This window comes from Anabrus simplex, chromosome 1, assembly GCF_040414725.1.
Source record: "Anabrus simplex isolate iqAnaSimp1 chromosome 1, ASM4041472v1, whole genome shotgun sequence".
In the NCBI taxonomy this organism is placed as follows: Eukaryota; Metazoa; Arthropoda; class Insecta; order Orthoptera; family Tettigoniidae; genus Anabrus; species Anabrus simplex.
This window is the reverse complement of record NC_090265.1, coordinates 1101841587-1101860067: the sequence shown is the minus strand read 5'-3', so window position 1 is coordinate 1101860067 and position 18481 is coordinate 1101841587. Positions and strand designations below refer to the sequence as shown.

Genomic DNA, 18481 nt, shown 5'->3' with positions numbered 1-18481 from the left:
ACTATTAAAAATGATGAAATTAGGACTACCAATTACTACAGTAGTAAGAGGTTTCCAATGCCAAAAAAAATTAAAATTTTATCCTAGTCTTCACACCTAAATTTTTAAAAAAGCAACATTAAGAATTAATAAAATTCTGAAACAAGTTAAACAATCTTTCTTCACAGGAGAAAGAGGTTCAAGAACAGTATTAGGATACAAGGTTTCATGATCTCCCTGCGATGAACTGCAAACCAAAGATTTTACACCCAAACTACAGTAAAATCTGTTTAAACCAGACCTCCTACATACATAAAACCTATACATTCAGAACATGTTAAATAATACTTACAAACAGAAGTGTCTAAAGAGGAAATGGTACTATTTCTGGGTACCATTTACGTAAATAACAATAAAAACTGAACCCGGAACCTCTGATAACTGAACAAATCGCAGGAGAATAAAATACTGGTTTAGGCAGGTTTAACTGAACAAACTTGTACAGTCCTTAAAATGTGAAAAATATACATAACAGATACTTTATTTCATATGTTTATTCAGGCATCTCATGATGCAATTTAACATAAAATTAAGCATCAACTTCTCCAGCTTCCAATTTTTTCTTCCAAGATGCCTTTTTCTGAGCAATTCTATTTTTACGTTCAGAAAGAGAGAGTTTCGCACGGTTCCACCTCTTCTTCACTATCTTCGACTCATCCCTCACAACCTTCTTGTGGACTGGATCGGCGCGGATTGCTTCATGAGCCTTCTTGTAAATACCCTCGATCTGTAAACAGGGATACAAATAATTCATGTTAGTTTTGAAATAGGATTTATAGTTTACTTTAAAAGACCCATTCTCTATCAATAAAGAAGTGCACAAAGGCTCGAGATAAATGTTAGTCATATACATGTTAAATGATTACAGCAGAACCTCGATAATTCTAAATCGGTTAATTCAAAATCTCGCCTAATTCGAAGCAGCTGTCGTTCCCGGAAACATGAGGTATGGTTTTTCACGTTTTTTAAATCGTTTAATTCGAAATATGGATAATTTGTAATTCGAAGAACAATTTCGGCCCTGTTACCGAAATTCAGACTTAATTCGAAATGGCCTTTACATTTTGAAAAAAGCACTATTTTACAGAGTAATTTAAATTCAAAATTTCTCCGCATCATGAAAGAATGCATCTTCCAGAATGTGCAGGGGTAACTTTGCGCACTTTCACCTACTTCGGCATGACGACAGTGTGCTTCATATCTGCTATGTTCGAGCGTAATCATAATTAGTTTGTATTCGGCATTTTAAGGAATGCCACATCACGTAGGTCTAGCAGGCAGTGTGCGGAGAGGCAGAATCCGCGAACACTGGCGATGCTGGCTCGAGGTCCACTCAACCTACGCGATTACAATTGAGGAGCTATCTGACGGTGAGATGGCAGCCCCGGTCTAGAGAGCCCAGAATGATGGCCGTGAGGATTCGTTGTGCTGACCACATGACACCTCGTAATATGCAGGCCTTCAGGCTGAGCAGCGGTCGCTTGCTAGGCCAAGGTCCTTCGCGACTGTTGCGCCGGGTGGTTGTAATTGCACAGAATTCTATCACACCTCTTGTCTACTAGAAGACAAGTGTGTGTGTTGGTACCAGTATTTCCTGGCGACGTTGCCGATAAGCGATAACTTACAGCCTTACGTATTTCAAATGAGAACTCATAATATGTAGGTGGTGAATAGATTGTACACTGTCTCGCGACCATGTCGTCAAACTGCCGATAGCCCACCGGTAAGCCATGCGTCGTACATATACCGGTATTATTTATTTATACGTTGTGCAACATCTCGCAAATGTGACTGTGTTGCAAAATTGCCCATAAACCATACACGTATTTAAATTGCGCATTCATGTGCAACTTACATTGCAGTTCCATTTACCTTTTAACCAGATTCAACAAAATTTGGACGAGCGACGATTATGCAATTAAATGTTTAAAGTCCGAATTTTGTATTGAAAAAGGAAGCAACAATTACGCGGTGGCGATGATTATGCCGGGAAATACGGTACCTGCTAAGGATCCAACTTTGTCTTGATGGTAATAGTGGGGATCATGTCATCTTAAAATTTCCTCCAATTAAAATGTGACAGTTAGCCCACAAGAAGATGCATGTGTTTCAAGAAGACAGTGAAGCCAGATGGTACTGCAGAAGGTGTGGTATACCCCTGCATCCCAGGAAGTGTGACAACAGATATACACTCAAGCACTACTAGACAATCTCTTGAAGGTATGTAACAAATTTAAGATTGTTTAAAATTAAGTACCTTAGTAGTGGTGATTTAGCGTTTTGATTTTCAAATTTAGCGTTTTGTAGCATCTAAACTTCTCAAATTTAGCATTTTGTAGCAAATTGGTTAAAAATAGGCAAAATTTGCTAAATTGCACGCACAACAGTTGGGAGTAAAATCATGCTGTTTAATCACACATTGCTCGTCATGCAGTTTTGAATTCACTATGGAAAATAAGACAAACATCAACATAAGACTCCAAGAAGTATTAATGAACACACAGGAATATGCTTATTTTCAAATTTACAAACACAATTTCAAAGTGAAAAATACTATTCTGAACGTATTTATCACAGTACAACACACCTACAAGGAAGAGGAATTTCAATGATGATTTAAGTACAACATGCCAATTATTTAAAAGGTGTCCTTCATTTGAGACCGCCTATCAGTTACAATTGTGTTGTACTTGCTAAAAAAAACTCTACATCGACACTGTTCGTAGAGGCCCAAATGCACAGAAGTGCTGCCAAGGCAAAGGAAAGCCTGCAAAACATTTTTTCTTCTTCAAGGTTTTGGTTGCAGAGTCGGCACATCAATATAGGCCATCTGTATCCTTACATAAATATGTCCAGATTTGTGACTTTCGGCATGCTGTTTGATCCTCACTTCTCTTCGACCCATGATTAACAGACAATAAAATAAATCGCTACCGTACATTTACAGTAGAACCTCGATAATTCGAAATCGGTTAATTCAAAATCCCGCCTAATTCGAAGAAGCTCTCGTTCCCGGAAACATGAGATATAGTTTTGCATGTTATTTCAATTGTTTAATTCGAAATATGGATAATTCGTAATTCGAAGCACAATGTCGGCCCCATTACCAAAAATCAGACTTTTAATTCGAAACTGCCTTTACATTTTAAAACAATAGTATGTTACAGAGTAATTTCAACTCGAAATTTATCCGTTCCGTGTCATAATAGAACGCGCGTTCCGGAACGTGGAGGGGTAGCTTTCCGCAATTACACTCTCTTCGGTGGGTCTACAGTGCGCTTCATGACTGCTAAGTTGAATGAACTCGGAATTCTTTTGAATTCTACCTTTTAAGGAACGCCGTAGTATCACACAACAGGCAGTGTGCGGGAAAACAATCCGCGAACACTGGCGATGCGGACAGTTGACGAAAAAACGTGGCTCATATAATAAATTCGTAGGCACGGAACAATATTGTCATTGCCGGTGAAACTGCATTGCTTTATTTTTTTTATGCGAGCCCAAACGGTCTTATGGTTTTAAAGGAGAAATTGCCAGCCGGGAAATGTACAAGGGTGAGGGTTCGGGGTCATAGTAGTGCGTTGCAATGCACATGGAAGCGAAATACTTTATCCCCTCGTCATAAAAAAGTTCGATAAGCTACAATGTTTTAAGGGTATCGGGCACTTTCCATGCCAGTACAAAGCATCTAAAAATGCAAACAGTACAGAAATCCAAAAAATAATGCATTTGCACAGGGGAATCGGCATAATTTATCCTCGTCTTTGAATTGTGCGATTTTTTCTTTCGTTGCGTGAGGTTATGTTTGTCAGTGATTTATTGAAGTGCATTATTTGAACATTGTAAATGCACCTTGTTGGATACATTTCAGAAATAGTTTTTTCCATGGCATTTGAAAGGTTTAAACTGTGAATCGAGGTGATGCATGTATTAATGGGTCTTAGAATAGTTTGTGACGCGGCAAGTGTTTACATTTCTGAAGTACGCGAGAAGTGCCATGGCGGGAAATCGTACGAGGATAGAGTCATAGGAAAATTCGATTTTAAGGGCATCGGGTACTTTCTGTGTAAATACAAGGCATCTAAAATGCATACAGTATAGTAATCCAATTAATAAAGCACTTGCACATGGGAGCCAGCACAGATTTCTCCTCGTCTTCGAATCGTGCTTTTTTTTTCCTTCTTTCGTTGCGTGAGGTTATGTTTACCAGTGAGATATCCGAGTGCATTATTTGAATACTGTAAATGCACCTTCTTGGATACATTTTGGAAATAGTTCTTTTTTCATGGCATTTGAAAGGTATAAACTGTGAAGCAAGGTTAACTGCATGCAGTAACGGGCCTTAGAATATTTTGAAACGCGGCAAGGGTTGGTACCGGTACTTCTGAATTGCGAATTGGCGGTTAATTCGAAATCACGTAATTCGAAGTCCAATTTTTGAGTCCCAACGACTTCGAATTAACGAGGTTTTACTGTAAACGGAACTACTACTCAACACCAATGTCAAGAATAACCGACTAAGATCAAGGGTCAACACACAAAGAGAATGAACGTGGTGCTTGAAAGTGTATTTGCTGTTTGATCGACTGGTCTTTGCAGTGCTCTTTAGCCAGTGAAAGGAATTCCACACATTGAATGATTTAACCCTTTGGCCTGCCATTACTTGTGAAAGGAAATATTCCCTTACATACTATTTATTTTTTCGTCACTTTAACATAAATTTTGATTATGTTAAAGTGACGAAAAAATAAATAGTATGTAAGGGAATATTTCCTTTCATAAGTAATGGCAGGCCAAAGGGTTAAATCATTCAATGTGTGGAATTCCTTTCACTGGCTAAATCACATAGGCGTCCGCCTCCGTAGCGTAACGGTTAGTGTTATTAGCTGCCGTCCTCGGGGGCCCGGGTTCGATTCCCGGTACTGCCAGAAATTTAAGAATAGCAGGAGGGCTGGTACGTGGTTGAAATGGTACATGCAGCTCACCTCCAATGGGGGTGTGCCTGAAAAGAGCTGCACCACCTCGGGATGAGGACACGAGTTTGTTTTGCATCACATAGGCTACATAAGAATACACAAAGCAAAGTGAGCTTTTAGCTCGTCTATAGTAACAGGAAACCAATGTTTTTGTTCGTAAGTATTACTGGTTTCAAGAGAAGCAGATAAATTAGCAAGAAATATAGAGGCATAGGTATTGGTTTCCTTAGTAACGTGATGCCAGAACTGTGGGTTTAGATATTCATTCCCTAAGTCCATTTCTTTCGGATTATTACCCAACCCCCTCCTCACTATAGAGTGAATTTCAAAAACTGGTTTAGATGTTACATTATTGTCAACAAGATCATAATTCCAAGTATCATTTTACTAGACTTCTCAACGGGTGAGTTGGCCGTGCGGTTAGGAGCGCGCAGCTGTGAGCTCATCCAGGAGATAGTGGGTTCGAACCCCACTGTCGGCAGCCCTGAAGATGATTTTCCGTGGTTTCCTATTTTCACACTAGGCAAGTGCTGCGACTGTACCGTAATTAAGGCCACGGCCGCTTCCTTTCCATTCCTAGGCCTTTCCTGTCCCATCGTCGCCGTAAGACCTATCTGTGTCGGTACGACGTAAAGCAACTAGCAAAAAAGTAGACTTCTGACTCGCTCTTGTCACATTCTGGTTTTGTCACATAGTTTCAATTGGCACTGTCATCTCGGAATCACTTTCATCACTGTCATTTGAAGATGAAGAATTTTCACTCTCCAGAGAATCTTTTCCACTTTCAACATCACTATTTTCAAGCCAGTTACGAATAAACTCATCCATGCCGTGCATGGATGCCGCCATGATTGTTTACGAGCGGCAAAATGAGGTGCTTTTTATTTTCCGTATTTCAGCTCAGAGTTACTTTTTACACAGAGAAAATAGCTTCAGGTATCATCTGACATCAATCGGTTAGGCTGCGAAACAAAGGGAATAAATCTCTCCGACCAGCTAACTGCGATAATGAACTTATAGATGTTCCGTGCACCAAGACGGAAGTGTCCGTCAAAGCATGTTACCGCTTTACGATCGCAGTGGGCGCCGTAATAATTATTTCTCCTGAAATAAATAATATTTATATCTTATTTTTAAGAAAAATGCATACTTTTTAAAAATATATGTTTATTTCGTATAAAACTGAGAGTTTCGCATCTATTTCGCACAAATTGTATAATTTCGCATTTTGAACCAATTTCGCATTTTATCGCGAATTCGAAATCGCTAAAAACCACCCGTACGGGTCATATAAGATGAAGGCACATACACTGACAAAGTTTCGGCATATTTCGCATTTATCGCAAATGCTAAAAATCACAAACTCTATCCATGATGCACAGCGTGAGTTTGCAACAGCTCAGCACGTAAATGGCCGGGCTAGGCATTTAAATCACCCATGCAGAAGATGGTAGTGAATGTGTTAATACTGTACTGTTATTTGCACAAAACATAAATATAGGAATTACCATTTTCTGCCCTTTTTAGTCTTATTAAGATTCAACGGTGAATTAACTCCGGTAATCTGAATTTTCTCCAATAAAAACGCCTGCTTTTAACTGATATGTTCTTCCACTGCGGGTCCATCTGGAATAAGGGTCATCAATTTCCAGACATGCTTTGTAAGTAATCATGCCAACCAGTGTTCATCGTCAATGTATACTAGGTCAGCAACATCATGTATACATTGCTATAAGAATGTGAACTCTTAGGGCTACATGCAACTTGCTCTCTCATCTTCTAAGCCCAAAACACATATCCATGAGTCAATGCTTTACCATGTAGGAGAGAACAATGTATGAGTGTTCTTTATCCCCCTCTTGATTTTCAAGATCAAAAATAGGGAGAGTATAACATTGGGTGAAAATTTCCAAAAAAAAAAGGAACATCTAGCGCCTTTAAATCAACACACAAAATAGTTACAGTAGAAGTCTGTTACAGCGAGAATTCATTACAGCGAATAATTTTACTCACTAGCAGGTTGGACATTATAAATTTTCCAGCTAACTCATTCTTGGTTGCCTGCGTTTCGCCCTCGTGTGCTAAGTTAGGCTCGTCAGTTGGGACTTACCACAGCACCCAAGACGCAAGGCTAGTGCATACCGTGGAGGCCACTGGGCAAAACGCAGGCAACCAAGAATGAGTTAGCTGGAAAATTTATAATGTCCAATAATGGACCATTATATTGGTATTATAAATTTACTCATTCAGGACAAATATTTTAGGTTCCCTATGGGAATCAACATCTACATCACTAGCAGGTTGTTGTTATACTCAATTTTTGTATGAAAGTTGGAAAAAACCCATACACATTAAAATCGGTATGAAACAGCTATAAGTTTGTTCAGAACTTGCGTTTCGGCGGATGATATCCACACTATGGACTACTTGTTTGTTATTTTTCATATAAGTGTATATTTTATTTCATTGTGAAAAAATTATAGTACCATATTTCTCCGAATCCAAGGCAAACCCCAATTTTTCCTTTTAAAAATTTAAATCAGGCTCAAAAAGTGCCTTGTAGAATCATACGAATGCCTTTGTTGTACAGTACGCATTTTTAGATGCCGAACATTAGCTTTCGTTATGCCCGGGATTTTTCTTGCAGCTGTACAATATTCTTCATTTCCACGGGTTTAATGTCCACTAACAAATTTGGCATCATAATACCGAAGAGAACCCGTTGAAAATCTGCCGGCAATATCTATTCCATGCATCTCTACAATACGACGACCCAACAGGAAAATATTCTTGCTGTCTATAAAATTGCTACTTTTACTCAAGTGTTGGATATAACCAGCTACCGCTACACGCACATCTTGTTTGCCAGGTTCAGCCAACTTCAGCGGCTGGCGATGTATAGGCCTAATCGCGACACTGAAGGTCAACGAACGAGTTTGTTGCACCACAGTATGGCCATTCCGCCCTTGAGCTTTTCGCGCACATACCTCACAATTTCATGTTTGACTTCCTTAAAGTGTTCTTGCTGCGGACCACGGAATGCATTTTTTTGTACAGTACACATTTTTAAACTGCCTTTGTCTTCACACTAACATCAAATATTGGCTTTAGTTAGTCCTATACCGTGTTTTCTTGTGGCTGCACAATTATTCTACATTACTGAGTGTTTAATAACCATTAACTTAAAATAATATCGACGAGAACCCGTTTATAATTTGCCGGTAATACCTGTTCCACGTATCTTTACAATATGACTATCCATCTCGAAAATGTTCCTGCTGTCTATAAAACTTAATTTTACCAAGCGTCAGGTACAGTGCACGCGTTATAACTCTGCCACTGAGTAGCCGTGGCCTTTCTAAGAATTTGAAGGCTCGCACGTTTTGATGCCATTCAGCAGATTTGAGAAACTTTCTGTAGAGGCTAATACAACGAAATTCTCTCTTCAATTCGTACTTCCTGAGATCCAGTGAAGTTACACACAGGCTCAATGACAAAGCTGTTGGCTGGAACACGCTGGTTCCAAGTGGCTCAAGACAGAAGACGATGGAAGCATACTGAAGAGGCCTATATCCAGCAGTGGATTGAAAGAGGCTAGAAAAGAAGACGACTGTACAACCAGTTTTCGCGGTTAGCGATATATATTATAATAAAGAGGCCGTCGTTTATTTTCAACAAGTTTTTTGTGTGCGTGTGAAGAGAAGCAGCGTGGTTACCGCAGTAGTTACCAGTGGTATTCGTTACTGTCAGGTCGCGAATGCAAGACAATGCTTGATTTTTCGCATTAGATTCTGAGAAAAAAACGTCATTTTGGAATTGGAGAAATACGGTATCACTCCAGAGGCTTATGTGGCAAACATTTCAGTTTTCTTCTTCAAACGGCATCACCTAACCATATACAAAGGGCACTAGGAAAGTTTTGCAATGTGAGTGAACGCTTTGGACTTTTTCAGAATAATTCCCACCACACTTAATACACTTCTCCATATGTCGAAATCAGTCACTGAACCAACTCTGCCACTTTTCTTCGGTTACATTTTCACCCTCCTGATCCTATGCTGCCAGAAGCTCTTCGTCGGATGAAAAACGTCGCCCTTTCAGCTTCATCTTCACCTCTGGGAAGAGTGCAAAGTCACATGGAGAAAAATCAGGATTGTATGGAGAGTGACCAAGCACAGTCAACCCTGATCTGGCAAGAAAATCTATTGTTACATTGGCACGATATACTGGAGAATTGCCGTGATGCAAGAGCCAAGTGTTGAGCCGTGAACTCGTACGGAGCTGCTTGAGAGCCTGGATGACCCGAGGCAGACAAGTCTCACTGTACCACTTCGCAGTAACTGTCCTATTGTGTTTCTAGCACAACCCGAGTCAGGATGCCCCATTTAGTGAAGAATACTGCAATCATCCTTTACTTCACTGACCTTGACTTTCGCACAGTCACAGGAGTATCCTCATCTTCAAACAGCCACACCTTGTTCTGGGATTTTGTTGGGACATCGTAATAATAAAGCCAAGTTTCATCACCTGTAACGATGCTATTGACGTTACGCGAAGTACCATTTTCAAACTGTTTTAGCATTTTTCGACACCATTTCACCCGATGTGCCCTTTGTTACTCTGAAAGTGAATGGGGCACCCAAAGGGAACAAACCTTTCTAACATGGAGATGGTTGTGTAGAAGTGAATGAATAACTGGTGCAAGGATGTGGAGGGTCTCTTCTACCTGCCGATACATCAACCGCCTCTCTTGCTACAACTGTTTCCTCACAGCCTCAATGTTTTCCTCAGTCACTGATTCAGACGGTCGCCCAGAACGAGGATCGTCTTCAACCCCAAAATTTCCTCTCTGGAACTCTCTGTACCAGTGGAAAATTGTTGTCCAATGTGGGCAGTCTTTCCCCAGCATGGGAGTCATTTCCTCCAGGCACTAGTCAACAGTTAATCCAAGAGCAAAACTGTAGCGGATAATTGCGCGATTTTCACCTTTAGACCACACTGACATCTTAACTTTCTGTCAATCCACTGCTTGGTAACAACTGGTGTGAAGGTCGCGCCTTGCTGTCTTCTAGACAGATTTTCACCCCTCTTTTCATCCCTCACCATAACAGGGGTGTCCAGCCAACCGTTTCTGCATATTGCAAAACTTTCCTAGTGCCCTTTGTATCATGAAAACATATTTGAAACGCATGTAGAGAAATTTTCATGTGAATAGCCTTTCCGAAATTTAACTACACGTGAGAAAATATGAACATCCTCTGAAATCAGCGATGTACTCTGCCATATCTTCATATCTTACAGATGTATCACATTCTTACTTAATTTCACCATATAATATTAAAATTAAGCGATTGTTTACTTCAGCCTTAATTTTTAAGAAATTGACAACTGCTATCGGCCACGTTATTTACACATTCATTACGAAAACGTGTTATCCTCTTTCATATCGAATTTTCTTTAGAGAACAGCAGTCGACAAGAATTACTAATCGACTCCAACATCGCCCTTGAATGTCTACTAGAGTGCTCACAAATGCACATAGTGAGAAAGCTATACCATACTGAAGATGATCGATCGCATTTTGTGGCAAACGTTTCAGTTTTCTTATTCAAACAGCGTCACCTATCCTAACTTAACCGTACTATACGTATGATGAAAACGCACTTCAAGCGCCAGTAGATAAGTTATAATCTTCTCACTATAAATTTACACTATAATAGCCTTCCAGCAATTTAACCAGACGTGAGAACTAATCTCTGAAATGAATTATGCACTCTGCCACACCTCGAGGTGTACACCTATCCTATTCTTACTTAATTGTAGTATTTTGCATTAAAATTAAGAGATCGTTTAGTCAGCCTTTATTTTTAACGAGTTAACAACTGTTATCGGCATGTTATTTACATATTTATTATGAAATATGTCCTTAATTTCAAATTTGTTACGGAACAGCAGTCTATGGGTATTACTAATCGACTCCGACATCGCCTTCGAATGTCAACGAGAGCACTCGCTAGTGGAAATAGCGAGGAAACGATACCGAAGGTAATCGATCGAATGCAACATAATTGCTGGGGTGCACAAATACCAGTAATTGAAAAAATTGCGCGCGCTTAATCACTCGTAATAACGGATGCGTCGGTGATAGGTCTCTCTCTGTAACAGAAGGTTAATACACAGTTTAATATAAGAATTTTGAAGGGACAGCAAAAAATGGTCGTTATAGCGAAGTTCTCGTTATATGCCGTACTTGCTATAGCGGACTTCAACTGTATTTAAATCTATACTTTATTATACAGTAGAATTCCTGAACTTTACAGGGTAAATTACACTTTCGAGGAGCAAGCCTTTAGCCTAAGGAAAGTTCAACTTTGCTGAATAACACAGTAAGCCTGTTTGTGCCTGTATTTCACATTCCATTCGCAAGTTAGAAATTGAGGTGAATGATAGGGTGAAGGATAGTGAATACTTTTCACACGATAGCCTACCTACAGATTAGTAACAATCTTGTTAAGTTGACTAGCATGCTGCATATTTGCCTTCTAGTAGCCATTTATAGATATCGAGTAAGTCATGAGACCTCTTACTAATGAAGACAAAATTATAAACCAAGAAGTGAACAGGCATCCATATCTTTCAGCAGCAGCACGTTGAAACTTGCACCTTATCCTGAGTTAGACTAAGTCGGCTAAGCGCTGTCGCATCCAAGATAGCTGTCAAATTCATTCTCTTTCACATGGATGAGTTTAATCTCCAAATAAATTATGGTCTGTCACCAGAGCACATTTAAACAGTTTTGTATCAGATCCCTCTTGCAATACCACAGTTGACTGCTAACATGACTAAATGCCATGCCACAGATCACTGCACGGAGTTCAAGACTGTGTACTGTTGCAATGACCAAAGTAATAAAATATTATGACTTTGCCAGTATAATCTGATGGAAGCCGCTGTACAGTCCTCTCCTCTACATATTTAGTCCATTTCGACGTCCGACCAACGTCTACTTTCTTTATAATCCTTCTGCACAATACCAGGACTTCATGCAATTTCACACACTTTAAAGTGCACTGCTGTTTACTCTTCCTTCTTCAACCCACTCCAGAACTTATATGTCCATACATTCGTATTCTTTTCCTTTCAACACAGAAGAAATGATTGGTTACACCAATAACGAATCATACGCAGCTACACTTTATACTTGTTATTCGCTGATCTCACTTCACTTTCTCTAGCATATTACAACACATTCAACTTGAAGGACGTGTTCTCTCGCTTTTTCACTCTTGCTTCCTAACTGCACAATACACCTACCATTTTGTTGTTGGAATCACAGGCTATCCTTAACGTTATCTTCACTTCCACCATTGTTGCTGAAGTTCGGGTCTTCATTTTCTTTGTATGCTTTCCATAGAAAATCTTCAGAGCCATCTAATGCACATGCCATCCCGGATTTTTTTAAACTACTTTCAACAATTTCAAGGGGTCCCAAGCACGTACGATCCAGTTGCTAATACACTGAAGTGAAGGTCACTTGATTTTTCCAGCTTCTGTTGTCTCGAGCACGTTGTCCACCATCTAGTTGGTATAAAACCTTTCTCAGTCCTTAAAAGACTTGTAATGAATAGACTGTACAGCCAGCGTCATAATGCCAGGTGTCATAACTCGAGCCACTAAGGCGACCAACGACTTTGAGTGGATGAGTTTCCTTAGGTGGGGTGATGGTCCCTTAAGTGTAGAAAATGAACAATTATTATAAAGTCAATAATAATTATTACTGACTTTACGTCCCACTAACTACTTTTATGGTTTTTGGAGAGACAGAGATGCCGGAATTTAGTCCCACAGGAGTTCTTTTGTTTCTTTTCTCCTTTAAATTGCAGTTAAGATTAAGATATTGTTTGAGATGAATGACGTAACTCTTGAATATACTGAACAGAGTGCCCTTCCTACGACCTTCAAAATGTCCATGCCCTGCTTTATAGTTTTGAATTGATGGTTAGAGTCAACCATATGTTGACACATGGCAGAAAAAAGATTTCTTACACTAATATGGTCTCAATAACACGCAGTGAAATTTCTGCTTGTTTGCCCCACATGTTGCATCACATTCATTACACTTGAGTTTGTAAACCCCGGAGTTGAGAAACCTATTATGAGGATTAATTAAATGTGTGTTTGAAATATAGAAGAATCAGTATTACTAGTTTTAAAAGCTACATTCAAACTGTGTTTCTTGAAAATGTTTGTGACCATATATGGGTTATTAAATGTGAGGGAAGTGTGCCTTTTTTGGGAGCCTTTTCTTCAAATAAGGTTCTTTATCTTGTTAATTTTATCAATGAAACGTATGCTGTATCCATTACTTTTTGCTACTGCGCAAATAGTGTTCAACTCCTCCTCGATATCTGCTTTTGATAAGAGGGATAGTAAATGCTCTGCATCATGCTATAATAAGCAGCTTTTTTTGTGAGTGTGGGTGTAAAGAGCCCTGCTGAATAGTGGTCGCTGCTTGCATAGGTTTTCTATAGATATTATAGCTCAGATGATGTCTCGTAACAGTTATATCTAAGAAATTGAAGGATTCATGGGTTTCTGATTCCAGAGTAAACTTCTCGTGTGGATCTAGGGTATTAACACAGGTGGCATTAATGGAACTGTGGTCTAATGTGTCAATATGATGACGCAGGCCTATTTGTCTTTCACTGGCTTTTGCTGTTACATTGGAGATAAAAGACTATATCTAGTTTGGTTGAGTTCTGAGATGATCAAATGAACGCGGCACTAATAGCAAGATAAAAGTACTATAAAAAAATTCTCCAAATGCAAAGTTTTCTACTGATGGTGAAAGTCATAACTCAATCTCTACTTAGTAAATTACACTAAGCTGCTCATATTTTTGTATATCACCCACCTCTATATTTCTGATTCAATGAAACCATATGACGAGGCAATCAAGGTTGTTCAGTATTAAAAAGCTCGATTTATGATCATCACATCACTTCAGTAGATTTCTGTTCATCACAACAACCTCAACACCTAAAAATTTTCAAGTTAAAGTTAAATTTTTTAAAAGAAAGATTGAAAAACTTACACTATCAGCTTCAATTCCCAATTTGATGTACTGGGAAAATTGCCTTTTATAAGCTTCATCATCCTCCTCAGCTAACTGTCGCATATAATCTGCAACATGTTGTCCGAAGATATGCTTTCGATGAACTTCAGCATTGAACTCTTTTGATTCCGCATCGTATCCAGGGAAGCGTTTGGTACTAAAAGAGAACAAACAGGGCTTTAATTCACACAAAAATCAAAACACCTTTTATACAAAAGCAAGGTTTACAACAAATCTTCCCAAGAATTACAGCATTTATGCAAATAATCCCTGCATATTTAAAAAAAAATTGAGGCACGAAATGGCGGTGTGGGTTTTATTTGCGTCAAGGTTGGCAACACGCTCCTGGCTCACCTACTTTTCGATATTGGGCGTGCTGTTATGCTTTGTGTAACCGCAGATGGAAGAAAACTGCCCCCATATGTCATATTTAAACAGAAAACAATTCAAACTTTTAATATAAAACTGCCTTTACATTTGAAAAAATAGTATTGTACAGAGTAATTTAAATTCAAAATTTCTCCGTGTTACGATAGAATGCGTCTTCCGAAACATGCAGAGGTGGCTTTCCACATTTTCACTCACTTCGGTGTGTTGACAATGTGTGTCATAGCTGCCAAGTTTGAGTGAAATCGTAATTCTTTTGTATTCAGCGTTTTATGGAACACCAAAGTATCATGTAACAGGCAGTGTGCGGAGAAGCAGAATCCACGAACATGCGATGTCGACAGTCGGCGAAAAGCGTGGCTCATATTTCCAATCAATTCGTACGCAACGAACAATATCGTCTATGCCAATCAAACTGCATTGTTTTTTATGCCTAGCCCGAACGGACTTTTTAAAAGCCAAAGACTTCGCCATAGGCAAGTTTGAAAACCCACAATGGTTTAAGGGCGTCTGGTACTTTCCGTGCAAGTACAAGGCATCTAAAAATGCAAACCGTACAGTAATCCAAAAAATAAAACACTTGCACAGGGGAGCCAGCATAATTTGTATTTGTCTTTCAAACGTGCTTTTTCTTTCGCTGCGTGAGGTTATGTTTGGCAGTGATTTATCCCACTGCATTATTTGAATAACGTAAATGCACCTCGTTGGATACATTTCGGAAATCGTACTTTCCATAGTTTTTCAAAGGTTTAAACAGTGAATCAAGGTGACTGCATGCATTAATGGGTCTTCTAATATTTTGCGACGCAGCAAGGGTTGTCACATCTGAATTACAAGAGAAATGCTATGGCGGGAAATCGTACACGTATAGAGTTACTGACCTGTGTTGCAATTCCGACGGAAGCAAGAGTCTTCCTACTCCCTCCCCTCGTCATAGGAATGTTCAATAAGCCACGAAGTTTCAAGGGCACCGGGTACTTTCTGTGCAAGTTATAGGCACATATGCATACAGTTCATTAATTCAATGAATAAAGTACTTGAACAGGGTGCCAGCATAGACTTCTCATCTTTGGATATGTTATTCTTTTGTTGCGTGAGGTTATGTTTGCCGGTTAGTTATCCAAGTGCATTACAGTAGAGTCTCGCTCAACCGACCTTCGCTTATCCGACACTGGCAGGCTTAATTTGCAGTCATGCAGTAGGACCGTTTTTTTCTCAAGGACAGGTGCAGAGAGTTTTCAGTCATTGTTCAGTGTAGTATTGGTTGGGTGCGGATGTTATAGTTTTCATATCCTCTGTGAGTATGGTGAGTAAACGGAAGAAAGTGTTGGACGTGTTACATTGGGAGACTGGAAACGTAAGGGGGAAGAAATTGAAAAGTGGTGCTCTACCAGAGCAACAAGTGATGCTCTGAAAATTGGAAAAACAATTCAAAATGTGAGTGGGAAAAAGTGAGTGCGACGAACTGGTAAGTAAGAATTTGTAAGTAATTTGGGAGAGGATTCTAGTGATTCAAGAGACAACAAATCTTTCAATGTACAGGGAATAGAGCCTATTGCAAGTTCAGATTAATGAAATACCTGGGCCTACATGGTAATTTTGATGGAAAATATACTTCATAGAAGTATTATACATTTTTATCATCTCATCCATGTTCAGGCAAAGCAGTTATATCCGTAAATTCACACGTACATATTTGCGTAAAAGACCATGTGGACCTGGCGGAGCGATATGAAATGTATGTTTACGGCTATGTTACTCTTTTGATGAAAGGAATTTTAGTTCGTTTAACTTTTTTTTCAAAATGAGCCTTCCTAAAATTAGGGTGCGGGGATTATTTGCGTAAATACAGTATCTCAACAATGATGCTAAATGGAACATTTTTAATTTTATTGAATAACTCTAATACTTTTCAATATATACTGTACACGTATGGCAAGTGAAATCACAACCAAATCTAAAATACTCCTAAGAAGATAGAATTGTATTTAACTTTCGTAAGTCATTTATTTATTCAATGACATGGCAAGGGAAGCATGTCAAAGGGTGTTCTTGTTTTTCAAGGTTCCTAAAATGTATCATCCTTCTTCAAAGACACTTATCAAGATTAATTCATACTCCAATTCAAATCTGTAAGACAATGAAAAATGCAGCACCCAAAGAATACTCATACCATTTCCCTCTGAGACAGGAGCATCCTTTACTCCAGATCCCACTTCAAGGGACAAATTGACAAGTAAGATCTGGTGCTTTCTTCAGGATGTCTCAATACAACAAGACGTGGAGCAGAATCATAGGATATATTAAGAGTAAAAAGTTAGGAAGTGTCTAATATTGTTCTTATTAACCCAGATAATCCTACTGTCCTAAATGTAAGATAGTATACGTTTTGGTATTCTAGTGGAATTCAACAATTCTCTGGCGAGCGACTTGTCTTCACGCCCTTATTATGGTGTTTTGTTCTCATTTGAATGTGTTCCAGTATTGTAAGTGCCGACACTGTTGTGCACTTTGTGTTCTGATCGGAAGGTAAGAAGATTTGCTCCGCCATGGCAAATCTTGCGTATTATCTGCTCTTGTTCAAACACACGGCTGTGTTTTTTATATATACACTGTTAACATATCCCTACAGCATAATATTATGTTACATCTTAGTTCTTTCTAATTACAAGCCCTTCATGTCTGCTCAAACTAGACCGTCCCATATAAAGGATGGTAGGATAATACAAAGACGTTCGTTCTAAAACAATACCTGCTACATTTTATTTTAAGAAACTTAGCAGTCAACCTTCCCGTAACATTAACTGATTAGTCTATTGTTTTCTGTTTTGGGAGAGGCCCAATTCAATAAAGTCACTAAACCTTCATGAAATCTTAGAGATATTAGAAGAACAAGCAGATGACCCTTTCCCTGCTCTTGATATTTTTATTTTATCTCTAGTATTTCACCTGAAGATAGTAGTGACAACAATTCCAGTGATGAATAGAATGTTGACATAAATAACCTTCCAGGAATTTTATGTGCAACCAGCATATGGGTGGAGTCAATCGTTCAGACAAAAATGGCCAGGCAGGCATCAATTTTTGGTAATGAGACAAAAGTCTCTCATAGTGCATTGGCACTGCCGGTGGCTCCAAATAGCCTATGCAGTGGAGTCCACAGTATGCACTAGCCATGCGTCTCGGTGGGTGTGCCATTTACCAACTGATGAGCCCGACTTAGCACTAGTGATGGCAGTCTGAGACGAGGTCTCGAGATTTCTTGAGACTAGTGCAGGCACTTATTTCTTGCGAGAAATTTCGAGAGATCTCGAGAGCGTTGTCTCCGCATTGGGCGGCGAGCAGTGTGTCGTAGGCCTACAGGTAGTCGGAGCTGAATGTTGTTTGTGCCGAGTATGCAAATAGCCAACCATGGGCCTTCTCAATTTCATAAATACGTGTCAACAAGCGACTAGGGCGTTCACTTCTACCGAGGTCTATTTTGACACAGTATAACAATTATAACGGATACGCATTCTGGCACTGTATGCACTGGTAGGTACACGAACGAGTGGTTTAAGTACAGAACCCGACGGCTACCGTAGGTACACGTACCTGGATACTAGAGGCGTGCATTATGCAAACTCAAGACGAGGCAAGAAGCACCTTGCTGCATAAGCAACCAACATTACGCATGTGAATGTGTAATCTAAAATGACCTCGTTTCTATTTCATATAATATTTTTCAATATTAAGTACCATATTTTCTCGAATAATAAACGCCCTTGCATAATTTACGCAACCCAATAATTTTGGGTCCAAAGTGGAGAAAAAGAAATGTTCCCGTATTAGATGCATCCACTTTTTTAAACGTCCATCATGCAGAATACTGTTGATCGCAACTGCGACCTCACTGCATTAGGTTTCCTACACTTTGATTCAATCTCACTATATTACCTTCCTGGGAGAACACACAACCTACATA

General features: G+C 39.2%; 1 protein-coding gene and 1 non-coding gene across 2 annotated transcripts in view; both read right to left on the bottom strand.

The window, feature by feature from the left end:
* Positions 1-502: 502 nt before the first annotated feature.
* The window catches only part of RpL5 (ribosomal protein L5), a 43859-nt gene continuing 25880 nt past the window's right edge, over positions 503-18481 (bottom strand). The window contains exons 5-6 of the mRNA XM_067137310.2: positions 14110-14287; positions 503-766 (exon numbers count right to left, since the gene is read on the bottom strand). Of these exons, the coding sequence (XP_066993411.1) occupies positions 569-766; positions 14110-14287 (376 nt within the window). The 3' untranslated portion in view covers positions 503-568. The remainder of the gene's footprint in view (positions 767-14109; positions 14288-18481) is intronic.
* Positions 13975-14045, bottom strand: LOC136859340 (small nucleolar RNA SNORD36). Its single transcript, XR_010858976.1, has one exon. It is a non-coding gene; the product is annotated as a small nucleolar RNA SNORD36 (small nucleolar RNA).